The 16,653-nt window shown below is 51.4% G+C and overlaps 1 protein-coding gene across 1 annotated transcript; it reads right to left on the reverse strand.

Annotated features, from left to right (window-relative positions):
* Positions 1 to 2,401: 2,401 nt before the first annotated feature.
* On the reverse strand, positions 2,402 to 15,608 carry Bcl3 (BCL3 transcription coactivator). Its single transcript, XM_034489541.2, has 9 exons — positions 15,214 to 15,608; positions 12,723 to 12,876; positions 6,417 to 6,525; positions 5,535 to 5,739; positions 5,360 to 5,448; positions 5,098 to 5,175; positions 3,432 to 3,599; positions 3,079 to 3,196; positions 2,402 to 2,992 (listed from the first exon to the last, which is right to left on the reverse strand). The coding sequence occupies exons 1-9, from the start codon at positions 15,452 to 15,454 to the stop codon at positions 2,808 to 2,810; spliced, it is 1,347 nt and encodes a 448-aa protein (XP_034345432.1). The 5' UTR covers positions 15,455 to 15,608; the 3' UTR covers positions 2,402 to 2,807.
* Positions 15,609 to 16,653: the final 1,045 nt, after the last annotated feature.

Below are 16,653 nucleotides of genomic sequence, written 5' to 3' on the forward strand. Positions count from 1 at the left end.
AGCTCGAAGGCTAGATGATACCACTGAGAGTCCACCTCAAAGCCAGCTCTCAGTCCAGTACCAATACCGCGGCCCGGCCTGTAATCCCAAAAATCAGGACAGGGAGGCAGCAGGATAGTGAGTTCAAAGCCACTCTGAGTTTCATGGAGAGTATCAAGCAAAGGGAGAGGAAGAGGAGGAGGAGGAGGAGGAGGAGGAGGAGGAGGAGGAGGAGAAGGAGGAGGAAGAGGGAGAGAGATTCTAGGGTGGATGGGCACACAGTGGTACAGAGCCTTACAAAGACAGAGGTTGGAGGACTGCCCCCTTCTTCTTTTCAGGATGAATCCTCCCTAGAGCTTTGGAGAGAGCACCACCCTGTGACAGACTTGATTGTTTTTACCCTCCAGGGCAGAGGACAGATTTTTGTTTCTTGTCTTTTCATTTCTCTCTCTCTCTTCCCCTTTTTAAAATTTTTTGATTGTTTTGTATTTTTGACAAGGTCTTATTATGCAGGCCTAGGGTGGCTTGGAATTCCCCGTGTAGCTAAGGTTGACTTTCAACTCGTGATCCTCCTGCTTCAGTATCTGGAGCACTGAGAGAGCAGGCTCACCTTTTTTCTCATTTTAAGGCACCTCGTCTGTGTCTTGTTTGTTATAACTGCAGGGAACAAGTAAGTGCTCCAAGTCAGACAGCCACTGGGACATTGCGGGGCCAGAGACACTGGCATAGGGGCTCAGTACATGCCAAACACACCCTGTCACCAGGGTAAAGGCCTGGAGCATGCCATCATATCACCCACAGTCTTCTCCAAGCCCATGTGTCTCTCAGATTATGGTAGGCTGAATAGAGGCCTCTCAAATATCCAAAGCTTTGGGCAAGCGTGGAGCCTCATCCCGTAAGATCAGCATTCAGGAACAGAGGCAGGAGGATGGACACTTCAAGCCAGCCTGGGCTACCAAGAACTGCAGAATGCTGGCTCATGTCTTTAATTTCAGCACTTGTGAAGCAGAGACAGGAGAATTTCTGTGAGTTCAAGGCCAGCCTGGTCTACATGTAAGTTACAACCTGGGCTACACATTTAGGCCTTGTCTCAACACCTTCCCCGACCCCATGAACCAACAATGGCAGCAAGCTGGAGACAGGTCAGTGGCTGGGCTCTTGGTGATTTTGTTAGGATCTGTCCAGGTTTGGTTCCCAGCACTCTCACTAAGCACCCCACAGTTAGCTGTGACCCTAGCTTTAGAGGATCTCACAGCCTCCGGCCGCACACAGCTCATAGAAACTTGTACACACACACACACACACACACACACACACACACACACAAAGTAAACTGTGTATTGCCATATGACTGCAAGTCTATAATCCCAGGACTTTGGAGTTGGAGGGTCAAGAATTCATTCTCATCCTTGGCATATAGTGAGCTAGAGGCTAGCCTGTGCTACATGAGACTGTTTCAAAAAACCCCAAAACTTAACAGAATTAGAACAAGGAACAAAACTGGGGCTGACCGGAGGTGGTGAGATGGTTCGGTAGGTGATGGCACTTGCTGCCAAGACTGAGGTCCAGAGTTCAATTCCCAGAACCCACATAATGGAGAGACCTGACTTCTAAGAGCTGTCCTCTGACCTCCATGGTTATATGTGTATACACATTATATATATTAATATATATCATATATTTTAAATTATGTTATATATTTTATATAATATATATTAAACTTTATACTGTTATATAATATATACTTATAATCATATGGCATAATTATATTTGTATGTAATTATAATTTAAATATTATATATTAGGTAATATATAGACATATAAACATTTACTATTAATGCATATATTATATATTATATAAGTATGATATATAGTTATATATAAAAACAATTACGATTTATATTAGATATACTTATATATAAAAATATATCATAATTGTATAATATATTATATTATAGAATATATTATATATAATATTCACACATAATATACACTAATATTATATATTATATATTATACATGTGATATGTAATATGAATACATATTATATATAATTATTCATTATATGTGTCATATGATATAACATAAGTGTATACTGTAATCATATAATATATAATCATATATCATATCTATTAATGATATAAATGTACATTTTTTATGTATGTAAATGTTTCTTTAAACTCAAATGCCATAGTGACACACAAATTGCATAGTCCATCAGAAATACCCACAGCCAGAACATTCTGGAACCCTACAGCATCCCCGAGAAAGATGTCACAATGTCTCAGTAACTCACATCACCACCAACCAGTCCTAGGCCCCTTCCCCCAGCAGAATGTGATACAAAGTCAGTGAGCAGGCAGGTCGGCACCCACAGGCACCTGAGTGCCACTCCTTGTCACAACAGATGCAAAGCAAGGGATACAATACAAAAATAGTTTATTACAAAAGAAATCTGACCCAAACCTAATAATTTACATTGTGATCAATGCCCTCCCAGACCCCTCTGTTCCTCCGGGTCCCTGGGGTGGAGGATGGCAGAGGAGGGGCTGTTCCTTTTTGGTTCCTCCACTCAAAGAACCAAGTATCTAGTGAATTCCAGACAGGGAACCTGAGATTAAGTGGGGCTGAGAGTCCTGGGCAGGGGCGCGATTGGGAGTATCTGTGCTCAGTAGTACGTGCATTGCCTTGGTGCAAAACCTGGTCCCGAAGATTGGGCGGGGTTGGGGTGGGGAAGCAGAACAAGGTCCTCACAGTTTCCAGAAGAGTGGTCCTCACAGGCAGGGAGGCCCCTCCTCACGAGTCCGGGTCTGCCCCCCCCATCGGTCTCAGCTGCTTCCTGGAGCTGGGGAGGGGAGCACTGGCCGGCCAGGGCCTCTGAGGACCCCTGGGAAGGGCAGGAAGGCAGGTGCAGATGTTGTGGGAAGGAAGTAGTTTTGGGGAGTCACGGGGAAGCCAGGAGCATCCTTCGGAGGAGACAGCGAGGGTGAGGAGCTTGGAGAGGACTGGAGGCCTGCGGAGGGATACCAGGGTTAGGGCAGGGAGAAGCCAGCTGCGCTGGCTCTAGGGTCCTGAAGGCTCCCAGTTGCAGACTCTCACCGTTGGAGCTGAGACGACTGCTACTCTCGGGGGAGTTGGTGGCACTTTGGTCTGGGGATGGCTCAGGCTGTGACCCTGAAGCAGCCCGAGAGGCCTTCCCCCTCAGAATATCAATGACCTGTTGGAAAATGAAGGTCACCCCAAGGCCATCGCAGCCTTTATTCTTTTTTTCTTTCCCTCTATCCCATCTCTCAACCAAAGTGTCCAGGTGAGGATGTGCAGGCAATTCCCTTGCTTTGTGACTCAGTTTCCCCTCACAGCCTCCTTTCCAGGCACTTTCGTTACCTTGCCGGCCTAAGCTCACGACCCTCCCCAGGCATGCGCACATCCGGTGCCAGGCCCTGTGTTCTCACCCTGCGGCTGCGAGCCACCATGAGGGGTGTGTCATTGTGACAGTTCTTGAGGCCACTGTCAGCCCCGCTACGCACTAGCGTGCGCACCAGAGGCAGAAGCCCGCGGCCAGACGCAGAATGCAAAGCCGAGCTGCCAGAGTACATCTGAGCGTTCACGTTGGCACCGTGCTGTGGGACAGGGAAATTTGAGTCAGGAGCCACGTGGGCCAGTGGCCTCACTTGGCCTGGGGTCAGCTAGGTGAAGGGGACAGACAGGTGACCACAACTGGGACTCACTCCAGAAGCCAGCACCTGAAATAATTCTGGACATGGGGCTGTGTCCAAAATGGGATAGGCCTGTAATCCTAGCACTTGGAGAGTAGATGCATGATGATCAGGAGTTCAAGGTTAACCTGAGCTAAAAAGTGTGTTCAAATCCAGCCTTGGTTACATGGGACTCCAAGGAGGGAAGCTAGGAGATTGCTGTGCTCTCCTAGTCTCTGGGAAAGACTGTGGTTCAGTTATTCAAGAGGGCAAAAGGTCCATGGCTCCAGGTGAAACTAGTACAGAAGGACAGAGGGAAAGGTGCAAGCCAGACGCATGGACAAATTGGCAGCCCAGGAAGTGAAATAAAAGATTTGAAAACCAGCCATTAGCCGGGCAGAGGTGGCACATGCCTTTAATCCCAGCACTTGGGTGGCAGAGGCAGGCGGATTTCTGAGTTCGAAGCCAGCCTGGTCTACAGAGTGAGTTCCAGGACAGCCAGGGCTACACAGAGAAACCCTGTCTGGAAAAACAAAAAACAAAAACAACAACAACAATAACAACAACAACAAAACCCACCAGCCATGTGTGCTGATAGATAGTTCATCAGGTAAAGGGGCCCCACTATCAAGAGGGCCCGGAGCTCCTCCTCAGGGCTCACAAGATGGAAGGAGAGGACTTCTGATTTCCACACACTGTCCTCTGACCTCCACAATATAGCCAACTAAATCTGATTTTTAAGACAGGCCAGGCATGGTGGCATACCCCTTTAATCCCAGCACTCGGGAAGCAGAGGTAGGAAGATCTCTGTGAGTTAAAGGCTAGCCTGGTCTACATAATGAGTTATGGGACAGCCAGGGCTATTTATTGAGACTGTCTACAAAACAAAACAAAAATTAAAAAATAGACTTGAGGAATAAGATGGCTCATTGGTTAAGAGCACGAGTTCATCTTCCAGAGGACTGGGGTTTGAATTCCAGCACTCACACGGTGGTTTACAAGTGTTTGTAATTCCAGTCCTAGCGGATCTGATGCTCTCTTCTGGCCTCAGAGGACACCGAAGGTACCTGGTGCGCAGACTTAGATGCAGGCAAAACACCCATGTACAATCAAGAAAGAAAGCTGGGTGGTGGTGGCACACACTTTTAATCCCAGCACTTGGGAGGAAGAGACAGGTGGATCTCTGAGTTACAGGCCAGCTTGGTCTACAGAGCAAGTTGAATCACACGCTAGCCAACTCTACATAGTAAGACCCTTTCTCAACAATCAAACTTGAATTTGCAAATAAGATGCTGAAGGGAAGAATCGAGTGAGGGGCAGAACAGTAACCAGGGTCTGAACTGGAAAATGGGGTTCATGCCAGGGGTGGAAGTGGCAGCCGGACTGGCGCCAGACATGGAAGAAGCCAAAGATGGGTACGAACCAGCAGCAGAAGTTGCACCATGTTCAGGCTGTTGTTCTCCACGGCGTGGATGAGTGGGGAGCGGCCGCTCTTGATATCCTGCGGGAGGACAGGTGTCTCAGCCTCTCTCTGAAGGCTCTGAGCATCCCTCCCTTTGGTCCAGCCTCCAGCGCCTTAAATACGTGAGCATTTTTGCCACCCTGGAGCCCTTCGCTAGCTCGCCTCCTGAGCCACACCTCCGCGCGTCAGACCACGCCCCTCGCCGCCTGCCTCGCTGGCTCACCACTGCATCGATGTCCGCGCCACGCTCCAGGAGCAGCAGAACAACCTCCTGGCACCCAGTGTTTACGGCCACGTGCAGGGCAGTGAGCCCTTGAAGGAGGGGAAGCCACAGTCAGTCAAGCCCAGGCTTGGGCTTGAGTGATGCCAACCTCACCTTGTCCCCTCTGGGGACTCACCTTCGTAATTGCGAGCCTCCAGGTCCACGGAACCCGGAGTTGCGCTGTCCAGCAGGGCCTGCAGGCAGCTGGGGCTGCGGTGCTCGCATGCCAGGTGGACTGCAGTCTGGCCGTGGCGATCCAGGGCCATGGGGCTGGCACCAGCTGTCACTAGGAGCCGGACCATATCTGGTAATGTGGTGATCACAGCCAGGTGGAGTGGGGTCTGGGGAATAGTGACCGTGAGGGATCAGAGTAAGGCTATGCTCTCACCTCAGGCTTTTCGAATCTAAGGATGGAAGCCTCTGACACTTCTCCCAATTCAAGAGAGTCAGACACTCTTGTCTTCCTCAGAACCCAAAAGTCTAACCTCAATAAAGCTTTTTTTTGGGGGGGGGAATGTTGGGAGTAGGGTGTCAAGTAGCCCATGGTGACCTCACACTTGCTATGTAGATATGGATGGATGAGCACGAATTCCCGAGACCAAAGGAGTGAGCTGCCACGCTGGTTTTGGTTGCGTTTGCTTTGATTTTAAACATTGAGTTACTTTATATGCGTGTGTGAGTATCTGTGTGCCATGGTGCACTTGTAGAGGTCAGAGGATAAATTTGCAGTGAGTTTTGAACGCAGGTCACCAGGCTTGGCGGCAAGCACCTTTACCTGTTGAACCATCTTACTGCCCCCACAGCTTTTTTTTAGGACATGATTTTGCTGTAGTGTAGCTCAGGCACGCTCTCCATTGCTCATGCTCAGCTCATGTTTACTCTCCCAAACTCTGGATGACAGACATATGCCACCATGCCCAGCTCCACCGGCCTCTTGTTCCTGGATGTGGATGCTGGTTCCCCCTGCATGTCTCCTCTGGGCGACCCCCTCCTTTCCGGGAGCTCCCAGACACCTCACCTGCCGCAGGTTGTTATGAACATCTACTTCCCGGTTCCCAAGTTTGAAAAGGCTGAGTATTCGGTAGACAGCTGCCTTGTTATCCTGGACCACAGCGATGTGGAGAGGCCTGAGGGGACAGAGGGACAGTTGCTGGGATTAGGGATAGGTCACTAGATCGTTGAAAGTGCTGGGTGCGATGCTTTCAGTCATTTTAACCACCTACAGACAGCCCAAATTGGCTTTCTTGGACATTAATTACAGCCTTCACCCCCGCTTCCCTGCCCCTGAGCTCTCTGGCTTGTCAGACCATCACATCAAAGCCAGAGGAACATTTTCAGATATACCTTTTCCTCCAAACTGCTCACTTGATCACAGACCCCATGTGAGTTAGTCAAAAACTGAATAGTGTTTGATTTCAGTGGTGCTAGAAACAAAACCCCTCTATTGACTAAGCAGGGGCTCTACCACTGAGCCACGCCCCCAGCCCCCTCACTGGGGGATTCTAGGCAGGGGCTCTACCATTGAGCCACGTTCCAGCTTTCACAGGATTTTTTTTTCTGACAGGATTTTAGTATATAACAGGCCGACCCTGATTTCACTAAATGCCCCAGGCTGTCCTCAACTCTGTGATAATCCTGTCTCCTGATTACCAGCTTGAGACATCACAAATGTGAATTCTACGTATGTAGCTCAGAGTGGCCTCAAATTGGCAATCCTCCTGCCTCAGCCTTGCAAGGCTAAGCCATTTTGTCCGCCTCTTCCATTTTCTTTTACAGCGTCTCCACACTCTCTTCCGTCTGCTCTGGACACACTGGCCTCCATGGGCCTAAGACATACCAGCCACACTTCCTTCCTGGGGCCTTTGCCATCGTGTGCCTGGAACAGGTTCCCTAGGTATATCTACAGGGCTTCCCACCCTCACCCTGCCTCTGCTGAGCTACTATGGCAGACCCACACGCCTTCTCCTCTCGTCTACCATAGTTGCTTCCATGTTGCTCTGTGGCTCATTGTCCAGTTTGCAATCATTTTCTGTCTGAATCTCTCCATCAAAATAATGTCAGCCCCACTGGGCAGGATGCCATTCCCTGTCCAGAGCCTGGGAGGCCCTGACAGAGAGCAGGTGCGCTGTGACTATGTTTTCACTAAAGGTATCTATCCCATGGGTCACCCTGGGTGCTTCGTGACTACTTCCCCAGCCTTCCTGGGGCCATAGCTTCGTTTATGTGTGAAGTGAGGCATGCAAACTCACTGTCAGGTCTCTGCCACACACCAGGCTCAGCCTTCCAGGGCTGTCCCTGGAACAAAGGAGGAAAGGCCAGATATGGTGGGTCACATGCTGTTTGCTTTTCGAGACAGGGTCTCTCTGTGTAGACCAGGCAGGCTTTTAACTCACAGACATCCACCTGCCTCTGCCTGAAATTAAAGGCATGTGCCACCACTGCCCAGAAGGTGACTCACACTTTTAATCCCAGCTCTTGAGGCAGAGGCAGGAGGATCTCTGTGTTTGCGACTGCCCTGGCTTACCTAGTGAGCTCCATCCTAGCCGGGGCCACAGAATGATACCTATCTCAGAAGAATAAAATACGGAAGAAGGACCCGTGTGGGAGGTGGGTCATGGCTCTGAAGCTGGGTTCGGCAGCCTAGAATGTCCGTTCCCCCCAGATCCTTGAGGCCGTCCCTTTCCACAGCCTGACAATTATCTCTCCCGGACAGAGCTGCTCACTCAACATCATGTCCTGTGGGGATGGGAGCATCTGCCATGCAATGACGCCCAGAGGTGGTCGTCGTTCCAACTTCCCACGTTAGCTCCACCATTTCCTGTGGGGCACCTGAAGCCCTCTTCAGACACCTCAGCAGCCTCACCACTAATGCACCTGCTCTGTGCTTCTCTTCCCAGGGATTCCAGACTAGAATAACCACTCCCGCTGAGGACAAACAGAAGGATCACATCTGTACACGGGAACAGAGGGAGACAGGGTGTCCGCATGCCTTCATGCACTGTGGCCTTTGTTTTACATATCTGCGAGTGCGGTGCACACATGAGCATGTGCGCTGTGTGTGCAGGTGCAGGTGCAGGTGCACACATCTGATGTCTTCCTCCATGCTCTCTTTAAAATTTTTATTTATTTATTTCTGCTAAAACCAGATCTCGATATGATCGATAGTATGGAACTCACTCCATAGACCAGGCTGACCTCGAACTCAGATCCACTTGCCCCTCCCTGCCAAGAACAACCCAGTGAGGGGCTGGGGGCGTGGCTCAGTGGTAGAGCCTGCCTAGAATCCCCCCAGTGAGGGGCTGGGGGCGTGGCTCAGTGGTAGAGCCCCTGCCTAGAATCCCCCAGTGAGGGGCTGGGGGCGTGGCTCAGTGGTAGAGCCCCTGCACAGCAGAATCTAGACTAGGAAATATACAGCTCTAAGTTTCATTCTAATGAACACACACACACACACACACACACACACACACGCACACGCACACGCATGCACACACTCAAGTTCCTTAATGGAGCATTTACTGTCTCAGCTGCCAGCTGTCACTTACTAACCAGATCCTTGCCAATGCAGAGAGGTACAGTGAACATTCAGAATCCATAGATCACCTCCCCACATTATTCTGAGGAAGTGCTGAAATGTCGCGGTCCAATAGGCTTGGGTGAGGGGGTGGGTGGGTCATACCGCCAGAAATGCAAAAGGTGTTCCCTAGCGAAGGCCCGGGTAAAGTACCTCCTGCTGGAGTTTGGTTTTCCTTCCTACAATAGCGCCCATGGACGGGACAGATTACAGTGGGCGAATGAATCCCTGAGTCTAGATCCCGACGTTGGAAAGCAGATGGAAATAGAACATGCTGGGGGGAGGGGCGGGCCCTGAGTCCCTCCCCGTTTGGCTTCGCTGCAGAGGGATGCAGCATCTCCTTAGAAGCGCCACCCGCTTGGCTCCCTCTCGGCGCGGGCGGGGTTAAACAAGGGCAGAGGGAGCGAATGATTTCAGAGAAACCGTCCAGGCTTCAGTTCCCATAAACGCGCGGGCCGCAGGGGGTGGGGCGGGGCTGGAGGAAGTGGGGACGGGAGGGGCGGCCCAGCCCTCGGACTTCCAGTAACAGGTCTGCGGGGCGGGGCTGAGCTTCCTGCTCCCGGGGGAGGGAAGCCTGGCCAGTCGGGGATCTACCCGATCACCCCCTGATATCCAAACTTCCACTCTTCCAATGGGGGAGAAGGGAAAAAGAACCCCAAGTCCTCAAGCCTGGGGAGCTTCACTGGATCCAGCCTTCAGCTGGTCCCTGGTCTCCTTACCCTGGCGTCCACACCAAGGGCTTTCTTGGAATCTCAGAAATACATTGTCATAAGTCAACGAGGACTCCAAGTGGCCTCTCTTCCATGTCCCTTGGAAGACACAGGAATACAAAGCTCCAATCTTTATTCCAGACCCTCGGGCATAGGCTGCTTCATATTATTATAGCTTGCGGGGCTCAGTTTGTAAAGTTTGCTTGCTTTCTGGAGCATGGAGGCTATTAAGTGAGGGCCAAGACCCCCGAGCCACCACTCCACCCCCGGTTTAACCTGCTATTTATTCTGTTTTGAAATTCTGTACTTTTCTTTAAAATGCATGGAACCACTCCTGTTTTGTTTTAAGACAGGGTCGCCACCCTCCAGCCCGTTTCCCTACTGCTGCAATTACAGGTACAGGCACCTTGGAATCCCATACCCTAGTTCCGGCCCTGAGACTTTAAGGCATCTACCCGCCCCCTTTGTAGAAAGATTTGCAGTTTCCTATTCCTGACCTCTTCGGGTTCCAGATGGTCTTACTCTGAAGCCCAGGCTAGCCTTCTTCCTGAACTCGCTGGGAGTATTGAAAGCTTGAGCCACACCATGCTGGCTTTTCCTGAGTCTTGCTGCCCTCCAAGAAGTCAAGGCTCTACCAGAATCTCTGGGATCTATACTTGAGGTGCCCTGCCCAGCCTCCCTGCCTTCCCCTCCCCTCCTCCAGCCTGTGTGAAGTGAGGCTGGTGGCTCAGGCAAGCTGGGGCCAGGCCTGCTGCCCATTCCGGTAAGCCCCAGCGGAAGGGGTTAAGGTTGGAGGGAGCATCGGGAGGGGCAGGCTGCGAGGAGTGGAGGATGCTGACGTGGGGGAGGCTGAGCAGCTGGGCTGCGGTCAAGTTGTGCGGGAAGGGATTTCCCCGAGGCGGCAGCTGAGGCAGAAGTGTTTGCGTTGGGGGAGAGGGAGGAGGGGCTGGGACTGGAGACAGCACTCTGCTTACCAGACCACAGACAGCTCAGCCCTGAGGACAGATACAAATTAAAGCCTCTCAGCTTTTAGCCCCTGGGGTGGGAGAGTTGCCTGAGTCCTTTAAGGACACTTTCTCCAGCTTCTCACGTAGCCTACAGCCTTCCCAGGGCGGCTCTGTTCAAACAATACCTTCTCAAGTATTGAGCGCTTACTGTTTGCCCAGCCCTGTTCTGAGTACCTTGTGTATACGGGATTGTGAAAGCTCTATGACCAGGCCTGGTTTCCAAACAGAAACTGTGGCTCCACAACAATCAAACAGCAATTGAGCCTTCCTCTACACAAATGGGCCTATTGGTTTCTGGCTAGGGTTTCCAGACCCCCAAACCAGTTCTCACCCGAGGGTTCTTTAGAAGTCATTTCAGCCAAATGCTAATCCCAGCATGCAGGAGACTGAGGCAGGAGGATTCCTATGAGTTATAAATTAGCCTGGGCTGCATGGTGAGTTCCAGGCCAATCTGGGCTACAGAGTGAGATCCTGTCTCAATTTAAATGAAGAAGCTGGACATGGTGGTACAGGTCTGTGATCTCAGCGTTGGGAGACAGAGGCTGGATCAAAGTTGTCCTAGGCTAGTTAGTGCATTCTGGACTAGCCTGGACTACATGTGACCTTTACGCAACAAAAACAAATCTTTTTTAAAAAATCTCTTCCAAAAAGGTGCATACTTATGATTTCTGTTTTTAAGAGAGAGAGAAACTGAGGCACAGAGGAGGGAAAAACAGCCAGCTGAGATACATGTCCATGTTGATTGGGCAGCAGCCGCCAGCTGCATGAAATGTTCATTCTATGCTCCGCCCAGGCCTAAACCCTCCCCTGGCTTAGCAGATACCCAAGAGATAAATCACAGAATTGGGAAATCTGCCATGACCATGAAGGAATGACGTGGATTAATAGTAGCAATTATCCAAGATTGGGGGGATGCTGGGGAGAGCAGAGCTTCCCTTTATGTGAGTCCTGCCTCACGTCTGTGAAGGTGAGTGTGCACGGACCCTGAATGCTCACCCACCATAGAGGACGGCTCGCCCACCACACAGGAACATCGATGCTAAACAATGCTCTGGCTTCTGTGGGGCTGAGCCTGGAACCTGGGTCTCCTGCCTGTGTGCTAGCCAAGCAAGCACTCTCAACTATGCTACACCCCCAGCCCTCCTTTTGTTTTCTCTAGTCCAGGCTGGCTGTGAGCTCATGAATTCTCTAGCCTCTACCATTAGCCTCCCCAGAATGAGGCTTACCAGTACATCACCACACAGAGCTCTAACTGAAGTTTACTAAACACATGACATACATACGGCACACCGACTCCCAACGCGCATGCGTGTGTGTGTGTGTGTGTGTGTGTGTGTGTGTGTGTCACCTCCAGAAAACCAGCAGATAAAACAGTTCCCAGAGCTGGGTGTGGCAATGCACACCTTTGATCCCAGCACTCAGGAGGCAGATGGAGGCTTATCTATATGAGTTTGAGGCTAGCCTGGACTACAGAGTAAGTTCCAGGCCAGTTAGGGCCACATAGTGAGACCTTGACTCAAAAATGGGATGGAGCTAGAAAGCTGGCTCAGCGGTTAAAAGCAATGGCTGGTCTTCCAGAGGACCCATAGAAGCTTACAACCATCTAAAACTCCATTTCCAGGGGGTTCTTGTGCTCTCTTCTGGCCTCCTGGGCACCAGGCACACACACAATGCACAGAAGTTCATAGGGACAAAACACCCATATAAATAAATAACAGTAAAAGAAATGAAAACAAAGATATATAGTCCTCATATTTGGATTATTATAAAAATTCTGAGAGGTTGGGGGTGTGGCTTCCAGTTAGAGCAAGCGCAGAGCGTGCACAAGGTTCAGTCTCCCACCCCCACAACCAAAAAAAGTCACTGTCCCCCAAACCAGTATTAGCCAATGAGTCCCCTAAGTGTCCATTGTCTGTGAAAGGAACAGTCAATGTCAGACACAGTGAGAGCGTTTCTCGGTGTTGGCGGGCTGTGGCCGCACAGCCTGATATCCCCCTGTCGTAGAGTCTGAGCTTCTCCCACACCCTGTCACTTACGTGTCTCCATCCTCATCCACCCGGGTGGCCATGGCAATGTCAGCTGAAAGGGGGTGTTCCATGGGACACATCATGGGGTATGGGTGAGTAGGCAGGTTCAGCAGCGGAAAGTGGGGGGCCATAGTCGGGGCAGAGTAAATGGGCATCAAAGGTCCTGGTAGAGCAGAGGCAAGAGGAGACCCAGGTGAAGACAAACCCACAGGCCTTTGTCCAGGGAGTCTCTCTCTTCAGCTATTGGCATCCTCCCAGATCCCCTGTTCCCATTCTTATGTAGGCCAGGTTGACCTTAAACGTCATATGTAGCTGAGGATAATCTCAAACCCCTGATCCTCCTGCCTGCGTCCCCTCAGTGCTGGACTTATAAGACCTGTACTATTAAATTTTTTTCTTTAAAAAATAAAAGATTTCTTTATTTTAAAAGTCTCTCTCTCTTTCTCTCTGTGTGTGTATGTGTGTATGTTTTGTGTACCATATTTATGCATGTGCCCATGGGGGCCACTAGAGGGTGCCAGATCCCCTTAAACTGAAGTTAAAAAGGAGTGGTAAGTCCTTACCACATGGGTGCTGGGATCTGAACTCAAGCCCACTCACTGTAAGAACAGTGAACACTTAATGGCTGAGCCATCTCCTCTGTTTCAAGGTCCTTTTTCTTTTAAAGATCTATTTTTAGTTATTACCTTTTAAGGTTGTATTCATTTTTTAATGCGTGCGAATGTTTTGCTTGAGTGTGTACCACATGCCTGACTGACCCCCGCAGAGGCCAGAAGAGGGCGTTGCATTCCCAGAACCTTGAGCTGTCAGATGTGGATGCTGGAAACAAATTCTAATCCTCTGCAAGAGCCGCAAGTGCTCTTAACCACCAAACCATCTCTTTGGTCCCACCCCTCCTTGAAATACTGTGTCACTATGGAGCCCAGACAGGCCTCAAACTCAAGGAGACCTCTTTGCCTCAGCTTCCCAAGTGCTGGGATTACAGGCGTGCAGCACCATGTTTGACTATCCCAAGTTCTGTCAGCTCCTCAAACTTGATCCTCAAGGCCCAAGACAATGTTCTTGTTCATGTCCCTCCTCCCTACTCATGCACCCTCCATCCCTCATCCCTAACCTCCATCCCTCATCCCTAACCTCCATCCCTCATCCCTAACCTCCATCCCTCATCCCTAACCTCCATCCCTCATCCCTAACCTCCATCCCTCATCCCTAACCTCCATCCCTCATCCCTAACCTCCATCCCTCATCCCTAACCTCCATCCCTCATCCCTAACCTCCATCCCTCACCCCCAACTCCTATCCCTCAGCCCTATTCCTTCCTATATCATGTCTCTTCTCTTACAAATGTCTGACCTCCATCTATAGAAAAGACCCATAAGGGCAGAGAGAGCCTTGTCACCACTCAGCAGGGGACCTCAGTTATAAAATTACACTGTGAGTAATTTCGTAGCTGAAGGAATAAATGACAAACTAATATCTGGGTGTTAGGGTCTGGGGAGTTGGGACAGTCAGAAAACTTGTCCCTAGAACCCTTTTGAATGGCACTGTTGGGAAGGACCATTGCACAGATAGGAAAACGGAGATGGGGTTCTCATCAGACCGAAGGTCTCCTGTTACACAGCGTCCGGGGCTGAAACACGGATAGGTAGGTAGAAGCTGGAGAACCTGGAGGGTCCAGAGAAGCGCACCAGCTCTGGGGTATTAGCAGATGAGAAGGCTATCTGGTTTCCTGCTGTCTGACCAGCTTCGGGGTCCCTTTCTAAAGTCCCACCTTTCCAGATCCCCAAATCCCTCTCCTCAGACTAAAGCCCTTCAGTTTCTAAACACCTTGTGTTCCCTCTCTTAGAACCCTCAGTCCCCAAGCCTGCCCCTAGGGCCACCTGATCCAGGGACACTTGTGAATTCACACAACTAGCCTACAGAATGCTTGCTCTGCTTGCTCACTCCTCCGCATCTGCAATATTGGGGTTCTTGGGGATTCTTCGTGTCATCATTTAGAGTTGTGGCCCAAACACGGGGGTGCTCGGACCCTAATGCCTTTCTCTCAATCCCCATACCCCCTGAAATCTCAGTTCCCAGGATTTTAACCCAAGGTATGAGCGTTCTTGGATCCCAAGCCCGTTTCTATTCATCCCCCATATCTGCTTACCAGAACCCAGTTTCCAAGGCCCAAGTGACTATTATTCATAGTACTGAACATTTCATGTCGTCCAGCCTGATATTCTGCGTCTCCGGAGTGTCTTGGGACCCCATATCTGTGACACTGGACACTGTCTTCTGACTCCCACCTCCCAAGGCCGTTTGACCCTTGGGTACCTGGCTGCGTGAACTCCTTGGCACCCTCCTGGCTGAGCTCCGGGGCTTCTCAACCTCTTTCCTCTAGCTGTCTCTAGGACACCAACTTCCACCCTACCAGGAACCCCATCTATTTGTGTCCTGTGTTCTGCTGACCTTAGGTGCCTCCCACCCGGCCCTGACTCTCATGGGGGAGGCCACTCACCCTGGTAGTAAAGGGCCTCTGGCCTGGCCACGCAGTGGGGGGGCCCAGGGACAGCCGGGACCTCACAGCTGCTGCGCAGGGCGTCTAGGGGTCCAGCGGGGCCGCGCGTGGCTGCGGGCTCTGGGGACGCGGGGCGCAGCGGGCGCTTGCGGAGTGGCAGCGCGGCGCCCGGGGTGCCCTTGGGCCGGGTGCGCAGGTCCACGGGCCCCTCGTCCATGGCCCCCGCGGGGCATCGGGGCATCGGGCCGCCCGGAGACGCCGGGGCGTGCGGCGAGCTCGGCACGGGAAGGCGGTCTCGCCGGGCTGCGGGACTTCCCCTGCCGCCGACTGAACTGAAGGGACTTTTGTCAGTCGGGGCGGCGCCCGCCTCCCGCCTCCCCGCCCCCGGGCCCCCGGGGCCACCCGTCCGCCCCAGGGGTTTCCTGGACCCGCGTCTGGGAGGCGGAGCTCCTGGTCTCCACCCGCCACTCTGCTCAGTGTGCCTCTGGCCAGGAGCTCGGTCTGGGTCTGAGTCCTTGAGATTCCCACACCTTCTGTCTGTCTCTCATTTTGTTAGACTGAAGCTCATGTAGCCCAGGCTAGTCTCGAACTCGATATGTAGCAGAGGGTGGTCTTGAACTTCTGTTCCTCATGTTTCGACTTCCTGAGTGCTGAAATGACACCCGTACCATCATGCCTTGATCGATTTATCTATCTATCTATCTATCTATCTATCTATCTATCTATCTATCTACCTATCTATCATCTTTCCAACCTTGCTTTCTTTTTCTTTGACCAGGGGTCATGTAGCCCAGGCTAGCCTTAGATTTGCTGTGTAGCAGAGGATGACCTTGAACTCCCCCTAATCCTCCTGCCTCTACCTTCCGTCTCCCCTGGAACACCATAACCGGCAAAAGTTTCTGTTGGCTGAGAGGGGGCCTCCTGCGTGCTAGGGATTCATGCTTCTCAGCCCCTCCCCCAAGCCCCCTATCTCTGAATTTCTTGGCTGTGTCTGACTGTCGGAGTCTCCGTTTGTGAGCACCTTCCGCTCCCACTGGTCCCATCTTTCCTTTAGTGTTTCTGAGTCTTTCGGCCATCATTCTGGGTCCCAACCCTTAGTTCTTAGAGGCCACAGGGTTGCTAGGGCATGGGTCTGAATCCTGAGTCCTACTTCCTCTTGGGTGACCTTGGCCTCGCACTTCTCCCTCTGAGCCGTTTCCTTTTTGCAACGCTGGAGCCTGGGCGCTTGTGCACACTGAGCTACCACCCAGCCCTCTTTGCTTTCCATTTTAAGACTAAGCTGTCCTGGCTGGCCTTGCCTGTGTGCTGTAGCCCAGGATGGCTTTCAACTTGAAATCTTCCTGCCTGTCTCCTGAGGTGGGATGGCAGGTCTGCACCATCACTGTGAGTTCACACTCATTCTCTGTGCGAGAGAAAAGCCCAGCCCAGGGCTGGGACTGG

This window comes from Arvicanthis niloticus, chromosome 1 (assembly GCF_011762505.2).
Source record: "Arvicanthis niloticus isolate mArvNil1 chromosome 1, mArvNil1.pat.X, whole genome shotgun sequence".
NCBI lineage: Eukaryota > Metazoa > Chordata > Mammalia > Rodentia > Muridae > Arvicanthis > Arvicanthis niloticus.

What these genes read in the sequence shown, in the direction of transcription:
- Bcl3 (XM_034489541.2), bottom strand. Translation starts at nt 15,454, where the DNA reads ATGCCCCGATGCCCCGCGGGGGCCATGGACGAGGGGCCCGTGGACCTG. An exon ending in TGGTGCAACTTCTGCTGCTG is followed by an intron (nt 3,600 to 5,097) that starts GTTCGTACCCAT and finishes CCTGTCCCACAG; the next exon opens with CACGGTGCCAACGTGAACGC. An exon ending in TGGTGGCTCGCAGCCGCAGG is followed by an intron (nt 3,197 to 3,431) that starts GTGAGAACACAG and finishes ATTTTCCAACAG; the next exon opens with GTCATTGATATTCTGAGGGG.